Consider the following 19,609-nt stretch of genomic DNA (forward strand, 5'->3'; position numbering starts at 1 on the left):
AGACGCGGCGTTCCCATGACAACGAAACGCCAACAACCGAGGAAACCCACCGACACCTGAGGTTAACAACGGATAACTAATAGCTCAACACGACCGTGCATCTCAACCAATGTCAAGTTAATCAATCCAAAGTTGTTTACGACTTAGAGAGTCAAGTCGAGAAGAGGGGAATCGACGGAAAGCCCCGCAAACATGGTAAATAATCGTAGAGTTAACATTAGCTTGACTGCTACAGACAGAGCAGCTGAGTTAGCACGCTGTGTCTTGTGTCTTCCACAGAACCGTCACTTGCCTCACAGCCAGCAGCAGAGGATGAGGTCTCAGCGGCAGGACCAGGAGCAGTACCGGCAGCAGGAGGCCCGGCGGGTGGACCGAGAGAGGCAGCAACAGGCCGGTCTGAAGGACGAGGAGAGCTGTGAGAGGAGGAGGTACCAGAGACAGGTGCAGCAGGAGCTCAGGGACATGCAGATGGAGAGCGCTCTGATGAAGGTAGGCTTCATGCTGTACAGGTCATGGTGACACTCTCAACTATGTGTTGTTAAATAAGGTTATTATCACCTCCAGCAGACACTCCCATCTACATGCACACCTGGCTGTGACCATCATGTTTTAAGGTTTAAGGATTTTAGCTTTGTTGTCATTATACTGTACAGGGTTGCACAATGACATTTAGTTGCTCACATGCTACACACATATAAATTGTATAGATAAGACAATATAAACCAATGTAAAAATATAAACAAAAATGTATTTAATAAAAACACTTCAGTTTGTTTGTTTGTTTATTTAGATCCCCATTAGCTTTTGCATAGCAGCAGCTATTCTTCCTGGGGTACATATAGTTTACATGGTGACAATACAAAAATACACATTCACACTCGTCAACATACACTAACATAACACATCGTGATACACGTCAACTGTAAATAAAACAATAACAAGTGACACAGTTTAAATAACAAAAACACAAAGAAAATAGAGCGGCTACGACTGAATCTATCATGATCTAATGGATAAATATCATCATTTAACATGGAATGCCCTTAATACCCTTACACACCAAAGAATACTTATTAATTACTAGAGTTTCTTCTTAAGTAATGCTCATATATAGTATTTTGTTGTGTAATGTGATTTGGGAGTGAATTCCATTCTTGCATTGCTCTGTATATTGCTGTACTTTGAACTGATTTGGTTTTGGATCTTGGTAAAGTAATAGTAAGTCAGTAATAGTAGTAAACAGTAGTAGTAGTCAGTAATAGTCAGTAATAGTACCTTTAAAGAAAAACATATAAATACAGAAACACACACACAATTATGTACTGTACTGTACTAAATAATTGTGGTGCAATTAAATTATGTAGTAGTGGAAATGGTACCAGGATTTATTTGAATCTTCTACTGTAGTGTGATGACAAAATTAAATACAAATATTATTTAACAGGAAATTAAATTAATATAAAAAATTTTTTTAATTAAAATTATAATACATTTAAATTAAATTAAAAAAAAATTAAGTAGACTTCCTTGCACTTATTTTAAGGTTAAGTTATTATTCCAGAACATTGTCATCACTTTGTACTGAACTTAATTAGTGCTAAAATATTCACTGGTGACAATGAATGTTTCTTTTACTGTAGATTAGAACTTTGTTGTCTGATAATCAGACTGAACTGTCCTGACATTTCTGTTGAAAAAAATCTCAAATGTGGCTGCTGATTGAGATGTTTGAAACAAGAGAAAATGTTCAAGATTTTTTCTTTTTTAAAGCAACCTCATTTTGTGATTTGGTAACATGGAGGAATTGTCAGAAAGATGTTTGAATGAACAATAGTATACATTTATAAATAGCTGGTTAATTTCTGTTTTATTGGTAATTACCATTAAAACAGGTAAAAAAAATCAGAGCCGGCTTGAGACCCAAAAGAAAAGCATTGCTTTATTTACACAACACTACGTCGTATCATCAAGGTATTAACTGTAACTGAACTCAGATGAAGATAATCCTAATTAAAGTTGACTTGCAGGCAGAGGAGGAGAGAATAAACAGAGAAAAGCTATTTGAACAAGAGGAGAGGATGGCTAAAGAACTGGCCCGCATCAACGCTGAGACGCAGAGAGATGAGAAAATGAGGCAGCATATTAAAGAGAACAGGTACGCACACTGACTTCATCACCTGGACTTACTGTATATTATTCTGGGTCAATATAGAAATGCAACACTTATTGCTTTTGTGTCATCTTTCTCTGCTTTGGTCTCGTCATTATTTATGCTAATTCTTTAAAAGTCTATCTAAATACTTTTTCAGCCTGGAGCTTCGAGAGCTGGAGTCAAAGCTGAAGTATGCATATCTGAATAAGGAAAGAGCTGCACAGATTGCTGAGCATGAAGCTATGAGGTTTGCGACAATGGTGAGCATTGATTTCAGTAATTTACCAAAAACAACAAATCTGAACTGCTGGTTGTAAAAGATGGATCCTGTTCAAAATCTTGTACTTTAAATAACTCCAGATGCGTTTCTTTGCATAATAGCCACCAGGCAGAGATCCGGTGTTATTAAATAAAGAAAATGCTGTAAGGGACTATTCATTAAATACAGTTTGCTGAGAAAAGGTTTGATTAGTTTTATGCATCAGGGCTCATATTTATCAAAGTACTTTTAGGAATAAAACTGATTTTTATTCCTCCTAATAAGGAGCTGTTAACTTTACAAAATTCTAAATACAGAATAATTCATACAAGCTATATATACCGTGTTTGTCTTTTCTTTGACATCAGCGTGAGGAGGCAGACTTGGCTCGCAAGTTGAACAGCGAACGCGAGCGAGCAGCCGCTGAGAAGCAGAAGCTGGAGCAGAAACGCCACGAGGAGCTGGCGCAGTACCAGAGGGAGCTGGAGCAGCAGCTCGAGGAGAAGGAGCGCAGGAAACAAGAGGCGTACGAGGAGTTCCTCAAAGAGAAGCTCATGGTTGACGAGATCATCAGGAAGATTTACGAGGAGGATCAGATGTGAGTCCTTCAATTCTTACAGGCTTTAACAGGAATGCACAATGCACACAAGTACACAGCAGCCAAGGGATAGGATATTAGTGTCGGGCATGCTTATACTGGGCTGTTGAAGTAGATTTTTTTGGGTCAAATCATGTAATATCCATCAGAGCTTCAACAGTTAATTGATTAGTTGTCAACTATTAAATTAATCACCAACTATTTTGATAATTGATTAATCGGTTTGAGTAATTTTTCAAGAAAAAAGTAAAATTTCTCTGATTCCAACTTCTTAAATGTGAATATTTTCTGGTTTCTTTACTCCTCTATGACAGTAAACTGAATATATTTGAGTTGTGGACAAAACAAGACATTTGAGGACGTTAGCTTGGGGTTTGCGAAACACTGATCGTCACTTTTCCCCATTTTATGACATTTTATAGACCAAACAACTAATCGAATTATCGAGAAAATAATCGACAGATTAATCGACAATGAAAAAATCATTAGTTGCAGCCCTTATATCCATGGAACTTAGCGAAATTACCATTGCATTCAATTCAAATTTCAAGTGACTTACAAATTCAATCTCTGAATCTATCCCTGCAACTAAATACTGTACATATTTTAGAGTATGCATTTCAATAAAGTGCCTACTAGTATCCGTTCCCTTCCAGAGAAAATGTTAAGACTGTGGTAATGTGATGGATTTATTGAAAAATAATGCTGTTTCCTTTAAGGGAGAGGCAGCTAAAACTGGAGAAGGTCAGAGCAACTCAGCAGCACATTGAGGAGTTCAAGAAGCAGCAGGCCGAGTGGAGACGCATGGAGCAAGAGAAGACGGAGGCCGAGAACAAACGCATCATGGAGTTTGCGAGCCAGCAGAACTACATGGAGGAGAACAGACTGGCTAAGCTCAGAGAGAGAGAAGAAGCAAAGGAGCATCTTCATAAAATAGTTGAGACAACTTTAACTTTTTTAAATGCTAATACATTTATCTTTTCATTCAATGACACGTGCCACCAAAAATCACTCGTCTCTGTTCTCCTCTAGCTGTCTGAGAAGATTGCAGAGGAGAGGCAGCAGCGTGAAGAGATGGAGCAAGTCCGGGAAGAACTTTATCTAGAAGAACAAGAAGAGGCTAACAGGCAGAAGGAGATTGTGAGTATTATTGCTTTCACTTTTTATACATCCATTCTCGGCAATTCTGACTATAATAAATTTGACAGTTGAGATGAAGTATGACATATATATTGGATATTAGGGGTGCAAGTAATGGATACAGATAGTAGTTGTCGATTTATTTGTCAAATCTCTTTTTCTATTAATCGTTTGGTCTATAAAATATCAGAAAAAAATGAAAAATGACCTTTATGAGACAAGAAACATACACAGAGTCTTGTGTGCTCTGGGGATAGAATTTATAAACGCACCTGAGTGATCCTAGGGTGCCTTACAAATTGCATACTTTTTCTTTTTACTTTTAGTACATACTGCAGCTGCCCTTACAAAGTATGTACTGTTGCATGCAGTATGCATATAATTGGGACATACTACTTCATCATAACATTGTGAACTTTAACCCTCTTGCTCACATATCTGCTGTGCATGCTGGTTTGCATACTGCAAAATGTGACCAGATGCAACAGGACATCCTGGTATTTTTGGCCTATTGCATTTGACATACTATGTATTGGGACATACTAAATTCTTTTTCTGGCATACTAAATATTATGGTACTACGTGTATTGGAATGCACAGTTAATGTTTGTTTTTTTAAACTTTCCTCTAACAGCAAGAGATGGAGAATAAAATCCGACAGAGGCTGATGTTGCAGCAGACCTGCCAGCAGCAGATGGCCTTCAAACAGATGCGGAGGCAGGCAGAGAAAGAGGAAGAGGAGACCTTCAGCAAAATGATGATGGCCAAGTTCGCAGAGGACGATAGGTTGGAGCAGATGAACGCCCAGAAACGACGCATGAAGCAACTCGAGCACAAACGGGAAGTGGAGAAACTGATAGAGTACAGAAGACGGCAGCGTGAGGCCGACTTGGTACGAACCACCACGCTCTCTGTGTGCATACTCACATCAAGAATAAGGTGGTGCTGGTGTAGTTTTACTGTCAGAGTAGTATTACACCATGGGAGGCAACAGATAGCAGCAACCAAGTATTATCATGATGATATTTGAGGTTTAAAACTTGCAGTCTTAAGATGTAAACATGACACACATCCCAACTTGTAGTAGCTGAATGCTAAGAAATTCCACCACAGAGATTAAAACATTTATTCGAGTAACATAAGTGAAACAAAACACAAGCTGTAGTGTACCATCTTTTGAATGACATGCTCTGATAATAACATTGATCTCTCTCTTCAAGGAACTGGAGGCCAAAGAAAGAGCGATGGAGCAGGAGAGGGAGGCGCAGCGTCGGCAGATCATCGAAGAGGAGAGGCAGCGATTACTTAAACGCCACGCAACTAAACTCCTGGGATACCTACCAAAGGTATGATACAGTGTATGAATCATAAATAATGTTACACAGGTTCACATCTACCCGTAGACAAAACATGAGTGTATCCATTTTCAGGGCTTGCTCCGTGAAGATGACCTGGAGCACTTTGACGAAGACTTCAGAAAAAACTTTAAAGCACGCCAGGCAGATGTCTTCTCTGGGGACGGCTGGGAAGAAGATGAGTAGATTTCATACTACGCCACTAGATGGCAGTTTAAGGTTACTGTGAATTAAATAGCATTTTTTTTTAAGTGACCACAATGTTCTTTCATTTCTCAGCATTCATGGAGGCACTTGTTCAGCATTCAGTATCAACAAAATGATTTAGTGACATGTTTTTATTAGGACTGTGCTGCTGACAGTATCTTAATATTTCCAGAAAAGATCTGAGGTTGTCCGGTGCCTAAATGTGGCAATAATTAGGAAACAATCCCTAAATCTGAATTCACTCTGAACTCAAAGTCTTCTATATATCTGAACCTCTCAGTGTTTACGACTTCCCCCAGTCCAGAGCTTTCATGAACTCGTCTTCTGTGAACGACAGCAGCTTCGCAGCTTCAAAATGCATCTGCACACAAAAAAAGAGTCAGTTAATATTTTGATTAAACTATGAACAGGGTGTGTATTAACAGGGTGTGTGAGATAGAGACACGTACCTTTTGTCTTTTGAGAATGTCAATCAGCTTGAGCTGTTTCTTGAATCCTACGATGAGCTCTGCTTTCTGCTTTTTTAGCATTTTGTTTTCAGCGAGTAGATTTTCTTTACTCTGATGTTCCTCGCTTATCTTGTCCTTATTTAAAATCATTTAAAAGACTGAAATTAGTAGAGTTAGGCAGATCCTAACATTTGTGTCTCATTTGCAAACAATTAAAACAACATGTTGAAATTCAGTTGAAGCAGGTGATTTATGTAAATGTTTAAAAAAAGGAGCTAAATGAATTTTCCTCTTTCCATCTTCAAATATTATATTCCACGTTACAGATATTTTCCAGCCCACTGTGCAGCTTAACATTCAGCTGCTATACATGAAAGACTCCTGATATCTCTGCATGAGTCAGTTCTATTGTTTAGGACAGTCAGTGGACTCTGCAGTTAATCACTGTGTGAAGTTACGGGGCTCCCTCTTTTCAGTATCACTTTTATCTACTAATCGGATGCATTCTCTTTTTTTCTGTTAGCTACCTTTATTAATTACCTTACTTCACTTGTACAATAGACACTCATAATTACATGGTTTTAAAACTATATTAAATGAACCCTGTACCACATTTTGCTGCTACTGTATGCCCTCTACAAATGGAATAGATTGGTTATATTCAAATAAAGATTAAATTATTTGTGGTTGTTATAAATATGTTCTTTTTAGTATGTTTTAAACATTATGTGTTTCATTTATGTTTGTATTACTCTATGTATAAATTTAGGTTATTCCTGCAATTAAAGTCTGCTCTTTAAATAGTATTTAGTACATTTAAAATGTATTAAGTAACAACAAACGCAAACTATGAACCATGTTAAAAGGAACATGTGGGTCCCCTGTCTCTACTAAAGACTGAAGTGAAGTTAAGCACCTCCTGTTGATGAAATATTTTGTACATTTTTGATAGAAAGGAAAAGTAGCAAAGAATAAAATCAACAAAAAAAATGCTGGTGAGGCTCAATTTAGAGATTCCCATTAAGATGAAACAACAAATCATTGATCTTTCTAAAAGTATTGTTTAAAACAAAATATACAAAAAGATGAACATGAGTATCTGTAAATAAACCCTAGTTTAGAAAGAATAGTTAGCTTCACTTCTACACATGAAAATCTGTAACTTGTAATAAATAAAAATCACATTAGAATAATTAGATAATGTGTTAATCAGCACCTTGTTCATCTGTTTCATCTTGTTGAGTTGAGTCTTTGACCTCTCGACCTCCTCCAACGCTCTGTTCAGACGAACCTCCACGGTGCCGTGGACGGCCGCTGCTTGTTTGTGGGATCTATTCAGATTTTCTATTTCCTGCACAGAGCACAGCATAGGAAGAGATCACACACACAAGTAATGGATAGATGGTGTCGCATTGTCAGAATTGATGTTTTACAAACCTTGTTTAAAGCAGACACTTGCAGTTGAAGACCATCACATTTCTTGTCAGACTCCCCTGCTAACGCTCTGTGCTTCTCGATCTGCGTCTGCTGGATGTTTGTTGTTTTCTGCAGTCTGGCTCGATCATCCTCCAGCTCCTTAATTTTTGCACCAAGTTTGGCGTTTTCATCGTCCTGCAACAACAGAAACACCGTTTTATCTGTGAAACAATGAGTTTAAAGTCACTGGATGGTTCCCGGCCATTCAGCTGGAGCTCTGTCTCCCTCTGCTGGTCGAATAGATGTTCTAGTTGAATCACTGTTCAGTTCATTACCTTCTTATAATATTCACATGAGAGTTGATCCAGCTCCTCTTGCATGATCCGTAGTTTTGCCTTCAGAACTCGTATTTGAGCATCCGAAACAGCTTAATGAAACACAACAGAGCAACACAATCAGACTTAGAAGCCCATGAAAATAGACTTTCACTTCTCCCCCCCAAAAAAATTTCAAACAAATCTCGAGCTCTGACTTACAAACTGTATTATTTAATGTTAAAGCTTCAATTTAGATTTCATTTAGGATTCTTAAGTGGCAAGATATCCTCACGGAAAATAATTTCTTAGTAACTTTCAGACCCCACATTAACCCCAACACACAGGTCATCTTTGTTAGAAAATGTAACAAATAATATGAATGTAGTATTTATTGTTGTAAAATACATTCAGAACTCGCATATCGTAAGTATTTGAAAAAAGAGCACACAGATTGAATGACAGTGAAAGAAATGTCTGGTTGAAACCTGTGGTGGAATTTTTTTTGTTAATTCGAAGACAAAATTACATCTTTAAATAAATATTCAACGCATTATCATCCCAATTCTTTCCTATACTGACGCTTTGTCAGACCCCTGGGCGTCACTTTTTGGTCTCAGTAAACACGTGCTTACTTAGGTTCAGGCAATAAAACCACTATAGTAAGGTTTAAGAAAAAACAACATGTTTGATTTTAAAACTACTACATTCGTAAAGTGAAAAATGTCACTGAACATTGTGAACACGGGACACGAACGAACAGCTGATTGTAACGAAACGCACGCCAGCCCGGTCTGTCTCTTTAGCTCTTTAAATTACGTCACCCACAACACTTTCCCTGAGCGTTCAATATTGACGCGGATGGGTTTACATTGTAGTTAACCGGAAGCCCATTGCATGTCGTACTGATACTAAAGGGCCTTGTGCATCGTTATTGAATACTGTGACAAAGCATCGGTATTTGACACCCTGGGAATGAGAACGGGCTGAAATATTTGGGGAAAATAGTCATCACTATTAATTAATAAAACTAGTGACCTAAACATTACCTGATCCTACATTGTCATCAGCGTCAGCCACATCCTCCACAACATTTTCATGAATCACGGTGTCGTTCATCTTCTCCTCCATGCTACGTATCGTCTTTGCCAGGAAACCATCAGCTGAGTCTCCTACAGCGGCTACATCATCCACATGAGCCAACTTTGGGGTTCTGAAATCAAGCGAACATTGGGAAAACTTTTAGCGGCCATATGAGGAATGCATAAATGTTTGACCTACAGAGTGTTATTTCCTTATAAAAATAAATGGTAGTAAATGGCTCTAAATTGATTTACAATCAAACTCACGCTGTTTTTCTGTGAGGCTCTTTCCCTTGTTTTACAGTGCTCATGTTGTGTGATGTTGATGTGACTCTTAATGTGCTCACCATCTAAGAAAAGAGATGGAAAATAGAAACAGCATAATCTCATGTAGTCCTACAGCATTAACAAACTATATACCTGTTGATTGTAAACTAGTGTCTGATGAGCAAAGTGTCTTCAAAAATACAGACACCCTAACTTTATAATCTGAACTGATACCTTCACACCGACACCGGGCTCCTGCACAGTGCACTGTTGAGGCTTTATTATCCTGTAGGTGAATAGAAAGATATATAGTGGCATATAGATAGATGGTATCTATACATAAAGAAAGAAAGAAATGGATAATTTTTGTTGATTAAGTTCTTTCTCTCATACTGCTTTAATTAACAATGGCCTGTATGGAGGCTGGAGTGTTTCACTGGATTATATGTAGACCTTTGCAGTAGTTGCAAGAAAATGAACCACTAAAAAGTCAACATGGCATGCCCAAGCTTCCTCAAATATTTCTTACCTTGACTCGTCTTCATCCTCAATGTCTGTGAGCAGGAGTGTTGATAAGGGTTTGGACAGAACTTCACTCTGTTCTCTCTAAAAGACGACAAACACCAAGAGCCAGATTCCCTTTTTAAAGCAAGTCTTTACTCACCAAAAATGTGAACATGTTGATAATAACTTACCATAAGTTGTTCTGCCTGTCTCACTATATCTGCTGTTTTGGCTTCCAGCTCTGCATTTAAGAGTCTGAAGGAAATAAAATAGAGAATGATGATACTACATGGCTGGTTTAATGTACAAATACATCCACCATGTTTGTAGTAATATATACATCATGATTTAGTACATTATGGCACACTTAATGGAGAGAAAACACAATTTAGATGTTAACTCTCTTACCTGTGGTATTAAAATGTTACTTATGATTATTAATTGTTTTACACGAGGAATTTCTTTCCAGGTTTGATGAAGGAATCAACTGAAGCTGAATGAGTCAAATAGAGTTCAACCAGCATAAAAGAATCTTCAATGTTTCTCTAAATTTGTGGATCACTGCTTCTTGAACGCTTGAGAGAAATACTTGTCAATTGGAACAGGCAGTCTTACTTGTATTGTTCTTCCTTAGCAAAAAGGTCATCAGTGTGCTTCTTTGCTGGACCAGAGGCAGATTTTGCCTGCGGTCTTACTTCAACCCTCTTGGACTTCTCAGCCTTACTGCTAGAAGACGGACGTTTCTTGGGCTAAACAGGACAAAGCAGCAGACTTTGTAACTTTAATTCGCTGAGGTGAAATTTCACATTTTATGAGATTGGATTATAATATAAATACATTTGCATTTCACCATAAATTGGCAGACATATCAGTAGATGTTGGCTGATAAGTAACAAGAAACTGCAGCACAGAAATGGCATTTAGTTTGTCCACCGGGGAGCCCTGACAAGTTTATTTTTCAACTATGAAATGTCCTGTTCAGTACAACTATTGGTCACAATTCTTTAAAAAAATAATTTAAGGGATGTTTGTTTATGTTATGTGTTTATATAAGAAAACACATATATACATACAAATATTTCATAATCAGGTTATTTTAACTCTCAAATATCAATATTGTATCAGTCAGGCTGTACACAACCTCTCACCCTGCACTCACTCTTTTCAGGTAAGTGGTCACAGAACATCCTGATTAACTTAAAGGCAGATAAACCCTGTATAAATGGTACTTCAATAGCAAGTGATACCACAGACGGACTCAGGAAATCTTTTGTCCCCCGAGCCATCAAACTGTACAACACCTGTAGGGAGGGGGGGGGCAAAGGAGCACGGTCTGCAGGACAGATAATGATGCACACAGCGCACTTTCATAGACTAAGCTACTGGAGTTACCCTGCACTATACTCACTTTTAACAGTCTCTTCTGCACTTTATTAATTTTTAACAGTCTCTTCTGCACTATATTCACTTTTTTAATAGTCGTGTATCACAGCTGTTACTCTGCACTATATTCAGTTTTAACAGTTTTCATCTCCTTGTATTTTTATATCTGGTATATTTTTTTGTACTTTGCACTACAAACTTTTTTACTGCCTTTCTACTAACATGTTTTGCACTATGGAACTGTGATGCTGGAAACTTGAATTTCCCTCGGGATCAATAAAGTTACTATCTATCTATCTCTCTCTCTGTCTATCTCTGTGTCTATCTATCTATCTATCTATCTATCTATCTATCTATCTATCTCTCTCTCTGTCTATCTATCCATCCATCCATCCATCCATCAATTTATCTATCTATCTATCTATATTGGGACATGATTTAGTGATTGATGGTGTGTCTACTGATAAACTGTATAATACTATATAACAATAGGTTACCAGTAAGATTAAAGGATGGGATTTATGGTTGTGCATTTTCTATGCATCTAGACAAAAGCATTTTCAATTCAAAGGTAAAATATAAGAATTAAAGCAATTTGTGACAGATGTTTGTGGGGAAAACAATCACAACTGCATGGGATTAGTTTGGTGTCCAGGCTATTTCTCAACCACCCACACACTTTAGCATTCTCATAAGTTATTCATAACACCACATGTTTAGTCTTCGGTGTTTAGGAAGAGACTGAACGGTTGAGTCTTTCATTGAGCGTCGTCCAGCCTGATGTTAGCGGAAGTTAACGTTAGCTCGTGTTGATGTTTGTTAAGGTGAGCGACTTCACCTGTTGGAAACAGATAATTAGGTTTAAAGCTTCGCAGGTGGCACACAACCAGCTCTGTTAACACCTTTGAGAGATAAACATGAAACAAAGACGATACAAACCTGTGAGACGACGCACTGAGCCGGACGGAGCTTTTTATCACAACTTCTCTCAGCCATTGTCACAGGGAGACGACGCGGCTCTGGTTGCATAGCAACTACTTCTGGTTGCATAGCAACTACTTGTTCACTGCGCGCACAGTACGGTAGCCCTGTACGGACAGTTAAAGGCGAACTGTCAGCAAAAGTAGTAGGTTACTTAAAGCTGCACTAGGCAGTATATTTGTGGCATCATTGGGCAAAAATTCCATAATAACCTTTCAGCATATTGTAATTCAAGTGTTCTGAGAGAAAACTAGACTCCTGCACCTCCTCATGGCTCTGTTTTCAGACTTTAAAAAATCTAACTTGGCGTTCCTTCAACGGATTTTACATGGCAGCGGAGTCACAAACTTTCTAATTTTACAGCTAAACCGTGCACTACAAGATGATTCTGAAAACATCCGAGGAGAGAAATAGGCATTAATGTAACATAATATTGATTCATATTTGATCAGCGCTGCCTAGTTTGATCATTTGGTCGGAGTTTGCGAGTGATTGACAGCCGGCTCTCATAGACTGCAGCTGGACAGCAGACCTCAGATCAGCTCTTACTGCTTGTTTTCCTCCGGTCTGTGAAATCTTTCAGATGCCGTTAGGCTCCAATATCGCCTACTTCAGCTTTAAAGCTTCAGTACGCAGTAAGTTTTTGGCATCATTGGGAAAGAATTCCAAAATAACTTTTCAGCATATTGTAATTCAAGTGTTCTGAGGGAAAACTACACTTCTGCAGCTTCTCATGGCTCTGTTTTCAGGCTTTAAAATATCTAGCTCGTGACGGAAGACTTTGGCCAATCACAGGTCATTTCAGAGAGAGAGCGTTCCTGTTGAGCGTTCCTATTGGCTGTGCCCTGGCTGGTGGGCGGTGCTTGGTATTTTCTCAACTGACTGCCGGGTCACAAACTAAGTTGTAAGCAACATTTTACTTTTTACCACTGGTAGTCATCAGGTAATAAAGCCTGTATATCAGTGGATATTGTGCATTAGTGGTGCATATTACCAAATAAGGGCACCTCTATGGAAAGCCGTTTGAGCATTTATTCCATATCCTTGATATCAGACATCAGTGTCCTCCACTAGTTTGGTCTTTGTCAACACTAGTTGGACATTTGATCGCACTAGTTGGTCTTTTGTCTTACTAGTTGAACAAAAACTCTTACTAGTCACTGTTTTTCAGCAGCTAGTGGCACTTTTATTCAACTAGTTCCAACAGAAGCCTTACTAGTGAGACTGTGCACCACACTAGTAGGACCAAAGTCCCAACTAGTCAGCTTTTTGACGCACTAGTGGACCTCTGGACCCAACTAGTAACGCTGACAGTCTTACTAGTAAATTAGTAAACTGCGTGCTGCTTTCCATACACCTCTTCCCAATTTACCACAAAACATCATCAAACTGTCAAGATGGGGTGTTATGGGGGGCCCTTTGGGCGGCTGTGGCTCAGAAGTAGAGCGTGTCGCCCTCCAATCGGAAGGTCGGTGGTTTGACCCCCAGCTCCTCCGGTCACATGTCACAGTGTCCTTGAGCAAGACACTTAATCCCAAACTGCTGTGATTTAGATTAGATCCTGATGGGCAGGTTGGCATCTTGCATGGCAGCCTCTGAGGTCACAAGGTCTCTGCCATTGGTGTATGAATTTGTGTGTGAATTTGTGAATGCTGACATGTAGTGTAAAGTGCTTTAAGTGGTCGGAAGACTGGAAAGGCGCTAAATAAATGCATGTCCATTTACCATACCCTATAAGTATCTCGGGCCCCCGGACAGTTGCCTGCATTGCCCTGTTGGTAATCCAGTCAACAGGTAATGGGCCATTCCACCAAATTGGTGCCGTTTGTATGTTGTAACTTGTAACTGCATCTAATAACACACATGTTTAGCTATTCAAAATGTGTAATGGTCAATCTCAGGCTATTTTATTTATTTTTTAGGCCTACATGTTTTTTTCTAAATGGAAGATGGTTCATAAAGTAATAAGGCTGAGTTTTTAGCACATTAGCAAATACATGAAATGTAGCCCCATGACATCAATGCTAATAGCATGAGAACACTTAACACCTCCAAGTGGTTTACCAAAACTCTTTAAAAAACAAAAAACATAATGACATCTAAGAAATAATTTAGTTAACAGGACTGAACGTTGAGATTGACATTCTCAGTCATACTTACAATATGGTCAAAAATAAAGAAAAAGGAGTGAGAGGACTTGCTTTAAGTCTTCCCATGGCTTTCAGGACAGGAGACTCAAGAGATGCTACTTCCTGTTGATATTGTGACTTGTGTTATGTCCCAAATTTGTAGAGGGGACTGAGTGAAAACCTGGGGACACGACTAAAGTGTGTATTTTAACTAAGATATTGTGAATTTCCACAGAGAACATGTATTTGTGTCTAAATTGGAAATAGTCACACAATAATACAAAAAAAAAAAAATTTCTGAAGGATTCTAATAATTATATTTCACAAAGGAGTGTATTGTCCAGAGTGGGGACAGGTTAAAAGCCTATTTTTTTTCCAGTGTTCTAGGTAGTTTTAATTAAAGTTTTACATGATGTATCTTCAAACTGCAATTAGGACAAAGTGCAGGACACTTTGCTTGATACTATAATTATTATATTATGCAGATTGTTTTCATGCATTTTTATGCATGTAATGTCATGGTGATAGAAAAGCACCGATTCAGTGGAATAGCTTTAATCCATATACAAATGCATATAGTAATAATAATAATAATAATAATAATAATATAAGATAAGATAAGATAAGATAAGATAAGATAAGATAAGATAAGATAAGATAAGATAAGATATTCCTTTATTAGTCCCACAGTGGGGAAATTTGCAGTGTACGGCAGCAAAGGGGATAGTGCAAAAAACAAGATGCATCAGCTAACACAGTAAAAAAAGAGCTAAACAAAGTGTAACAAAACATGAACTATTTAAATAGAAGGAAGTATACAAATAGGAGCAGTATATACAGTATTGACAATTAACAGACTATTAACAAAATTGCACAAGTGGAAAATTATATTGCACAGTGAGTATGAAATGAAATTTCACCTGAAAATATTGCAGAGTATGAATTACACCTTAGTAGTAATAATGATAATGATATTGCACAGTCATTATATAATAATAATAATAATAATAGTGATAATAATAATAATAACTATTATTATTGTTTATAAATAAATAATAAACTTCTTAGAATTATGTTTGTTTTATTGTTGGGTCAGGGGTTAGCAACATATATATATATATATATATATATATATATATATATATATATATTATGAATTTCCATGAATATACATATATTGCATTTACATATATATATATAATAATAATAATAATAATAATAATAATAATAATAATAACTATTATTATTGTTTATAAATAAATAATAAACTTCTTAGAATTATGTTTGTTTTATTGTTGGGTCAGGGGTTAGCAACATATATATATATATATATATATATATATATTATGAATTTCCATGAATATACATATAGTGCATATAGTGCATTTACATATATATATATATATATATATATATATTATGAATTTCCATGAATATACATATATTGCATTTACATATATATATATAATAATAATAATAATAATAATAATAATAACTATTATTATTGTTTATAAATAAATAATAAACTTCTTAGAATTATGTTTGTTTTATTGTTGGGTCAGGGGTTAGCAACATATATATATATATATATATATATATATATATATATATATATATATATATTATGAATTTCCATGAATATACATATAGTGCATATAGTGCATTTACATATATATATATTATGAATTTCCATGAATATACATATAGTGCATATAGTGCATTTACATATATATATATATGTAATAGAATAATACAAAATAAGAATAATAAGAAATATTAATATCCGTATTTAAATGGACATTCATATAAAATAATAATATCCGTATTTAAATGGACATTCATAGTAAGGTGCTTACATGTTGTTTTTAATGCTGTGGGTCTTAGTGCGCATGTGTGAGCCAGCAGCTACTACTCACCATGCACATGCAGAGACATCCCATAACGTGAGTGGCTCAGCACACCGGAGGACGAGCTGGTTGTTCTGCAGCTCTCCGTCTACCTTTATTTATATCCATGCACCACGCGTCGCGTCTGATAGCGACTCGGTAGTTTAGCTGCAGCGTCTTTAGTCCACCAGGTGTCGGGACCTGAAGCGAGCGATGTCGGAGACGGACTGGGAGGCAACAACAACAACAACAACAACAGGGCGCGCTGCTGCTGTCCCGTTAGCATCGCAGCGACCTGCGGTCCATGTTGTTTAACCCGAGCTCACCCGTCCACGCCTCCTGTCTAGTCCAGTCCGGTCCAGACTCGTCCCGTGGCCGTCACCGTGATGGCCGAGGAGGACCCCCAGCAGCAGCAGCAGCAGCAGGCGGACCGCGGGGCGAGCACCCTGCAGCCCGGTGTCGGCCTGCTCACCGGGCTGCAGGGTGCCGAGGCCAGCGCTCTGCAGCTCCGGATCAAGAACTCCATCTGGTGAGGAGCTGTTCACTCACTGCTGGGATCACTTTGAGGCTAGAAGGGGAAATACTTAGACACATATCACATTTAAACTGAGTTGTTTCATTGCTCTTGTGTCAGAAAGTCAGTAACCAGAGGTGGAAGTAGCAGTACCACAATATAATACTTCATTACAAGTAGTCCTGCATGCCAAATGTTAAAGTTAAAGTACACTACTATTATCAGCAAAATCTACTCATTGAACAGAAAATTGTCCCTTTGTGAGTATATTATTATATATTATATTAGTTTACTGAATTACTGATGCATTCATATGTAAGTAGCATACTGGTATAGTTGCTCAAGGTGGAGCCAACTTTATATAGGCTATATACTTTTGTTAATCTACAACAATGCATCATATTTTATAAGCTGATCATATGTTTTCTATGTGAAATATGAATCTGTTAAGTTAAAGTACACTACTATTATCAGCATAAAAAGTAAACAGTACTCATTGAGCAGAAAATTGGCCCTTTGTGAGCATATTATTATATTAGTTTACTGACTTATTGATGCATTCATATGTAAGTAGCATACTGTTATAGTTGCTCAAGGTGGAGCCAAGTTTATATAAGCTATATACTGTTTCAATGCATCATATTTTATAAGCCGATCTTGTGTTTTCTATGTGAAATATGAATCTGCAAAGTAGTCGAATAAATATAGTGGAGTAAAAAGTACAATATTTCCCTCTGAAATAAAGTGGGATGGAATTATAAAGTGGCAGAAAAGTGAAATACTGAAGTAAGTAAAGTAAAAAAGTACAGTAGAGTACTTGAGTCACATTCCATTACTGTGTTTTTGTAAAAGTAACAGTACCACAATATAATACTTAATTACAAGTAGTCCTGCATGCCAAATGTTAAGTTCAAGCACACTACTATTATCAGCATAAAAAGTAAACAGCAGAAAATGGTCCCCTTTGTGAGTATATTATTATATATTATATTAGTTTACTGAATTACTGATGCATTCATATGTAAGTAGCATACTGGTATAGTTGCTCAAGGTGGAGCCAGGTTTATATAGGCTATATACTTTTGTTAATCTACAACAATGCATTATATTTTATAAGCTGATCATATGTTTTATATGTTAAATATGAATCTGCAAAGTAGTCGAATAAATATAGTGAAGTAAGAAAAAGTACAATATTTCCCTGTGAAATAAAGTGGGATGGAATTATTAAGTGGCAGAAAAGTGAAATACTTAAGTAAGTAAAGTAACAAGTATACAGTAAAGTACATGAGTCACATTCCATTACTGTGTTTTTGTAAAAAGTAGCAGTACCACAGAGTCAAAATATATCCATTACAAGCACATTACAAGTCTTGCATACAAAATGTCATCAAAAGTCAAATGACTCTTTATTATGCATGGCACAGTGGTTTCTATCAGCGTCATATTACTGCACAGAATATTATAACTAAAAACTGGATTATTTTACTGATGGAGATGATTTGAACTTTTCTCATACTGTCAAATAGTTTAATCAGTAAATCTAATATTTTATTCACAGATGATATGTTTTGTATGTAAAATATGAATCTGTAAAGTATCTATAGCTGTCAGATGAATGTAATTGAGTAAGAACATTATTTTCTTCTGAAATGCAGTAATTATAAGTATTATTGGCATTAAATTAAAGTACCTAAGTAAAGTGCAAGTACCACGTACGCTACTTAAGTACAGTACTAGAGTAATTGTACTTAGTGTTTGGCCTGGTTGTTAATGCTGACAGACTAAACTATAAAGATCGTCTTGGGCTCAATAAGTACACTGATGTTTTAGGGTCAGGTGTTGACACGGACAGTGGTGGAATAAACTTAAGTGCATTTGCTCAGGTTCAGTACAATATTGAGGTACTTGTACAGCTTCTTTACTGCTACACCTCGCCAGAAAATATTGTACTTTTTACTCCTGCCTTTATTTGACAGCTATAGTCACCAGTTATTCTGCAGATTACATATAAAACATATGCTCAGTTTATGAAATATGATGATGCATTGCTATATAACTACCCAAACAGTACATGTAATAACACAAATAATAATAATAAATTGGATTTATGTAGCGCCTTTTAGAAACCCAAGGACGCTTTACACAGGGGGCACACAAAAACATACTAATAAATAACACAGAGGAGAAACTATAGCTGAGTAATTCAAAGAGTGATGTGTAGGAAGAGTCAGCTGTAGTAGTTTAAATGAGCTCCACCTCGAGCAGCTACAACATTAAAATGCTGCATACACTTTATAATATATCTGACTGCTTGCATAGTTCTGTGTGTTTTTAGGAACATTTTGACTGCAGGACTTTTACTTGTAATAGAGTATTGCTGCTTTTATTTAAGTAAACCAGTTCACCTCTTCCTCTTCCTCCACCTCACACCCGCCTCCTCATGTCTTGCTTGTTTACTGATTGATTGAAGGCGTCGCCGCAGTAGTAGCACATTTATACTCTCTGTATTTCCGTCATCAAAACACTACCGGCTCCTGTATGTCGCTCCTGCAGCAGTGCTTGAATAGACGTGACTTGATGTAGCTGTGCTTAACCCTTGCTACGCAAATATAATGGTATGTTTATCGCCAACATCTGTTTTTGAAAACTGCTCGCACATAGCAGACACGGCCATGACATTATCCACATTATTTTCATACCAGTTTATTTAAAAGAGCTCACTGAACTCCGATGTCTTTGCCTGGTTTTAGGCTACAAATAACTATTTCCAAAAGATAAACCAGACAGAATCACATGACTATAAGAGACCGCGAAGTATGAAATCACCACTTTGAAATAAGCAGGACTGACACCTTTGGCTACTCGCGTCACAAAGACAAAAACACTGAATTAAAGCCTCATTACAGCTCCTTACAATACAGCAGTTGTTGTTTGTATTCTCATACATCTGTTGGCTATGTTGTATTAAGG

The 19,609-nt window shown here is 37.1% G+C and overlaps 3 protein-coding genes across 4 annotated transcripts in view; 2 read left to right on the forward strand and 1 right to left on the reverse strand.

Annotated features, from left to right (window-relative positions):
- The first annotated feature begins 2 nt into the window (after positions 1-2).
- Positions 3-6,842, forward strand: mns1 (meiosis-specific nuclear structural 1). Its single transcript, XM_074618381.1, has 10 exons — positions 3-195; positions 280-489; positions 2,028-2,155; positions 2,310-2,412; positions 2,780-3,009; positions 3,729-3,945; positions 4,042-4,149; positions 4,784-5,041; positions 5,370-5,495; positions 5,580-6,842. Exons 1-10 carry the CDS (start codon positions 193-195, stop codon positions 5,688-5,690), a joined length of 1,494 nt encoding a protein of 497 aa, XP_074474482.1. The 5' UTR covers positions 3-192; the 3' UTR covers positions 5,691-6,842.
- Positions 5,935-12,193, reverse strand: tex9 (testis expressed 9). 2 transcript variants are annotated; one of them, XM_074618395.1, is made up of 12 exons: positions 12,066-12,193; positions 10,359-10,492; positions 9,935-9,998; positions 9,769-9,845; positions 9,474-9,525; positions 9,240-9,322; positions 8,940-9,103; positions 7,912-8,003; positions 7,598-7,771; positions 7,377-7,511; positions 6,161-6,295; positions 5,935-6,072 (listed from the first exon to the last, which is right to left on the reverse strand). In XM_074618395.1, the coding sequence occupies exons 1-12, from the start codon at positions 12,174-12,176 to the stop codon at positions 5,995-5,997; spliced, it is 1,299 nt and encodes a 432-aa protein (XP_074474496.1). In that variant the 5' UTR covers positions 12,177-12,193; the 3' UTR covers positions 5,935-5,994. The 2 variants fall into 2 exon arrangements, with proteins under 2 accessions (XP_074474496.1, XP_074474505.1); XM_074618404.1 differs by lacking the exon at positions 12,066-12,193 and adding an exon at positions 11,874-11,903.
- Positions 12,194-16,155: 3,962 nt separating this feature from the next.
- LOC141757702 (DNA-binding protein RFX7-like) overlaps positions 16,156-19,609 on the forward strand; it is a 28,996-nt gene continuing 25,542 nt past the window's right edge. The window contains exon 1 of the mRNA XM_074618416.1: positions 16,156-16,651. Coding sequence (XP_074474517.1) covers positions 16,509-16,651 — 143 coding nt within the window. The 5' untranslated portion in view covers positions 16,156-16,508. The remainder of the gene's footprint in view (positions 16,652-19,609) is intronic.

Source organism: Sebastes fasciatus, chromosome 2 (genome assembly GCF_043250625.1).
Source record: "Sebastes fasciatus isolate fSebFas1 chromosome 2, fSebFas1.pri, whole genome shotgun sequence".
NCBI lineage: Eukaryota > Metazoa > Chordata > Actinopteri > Perciformes > Sebastidae > Sebastes > Sebastes fasciatus.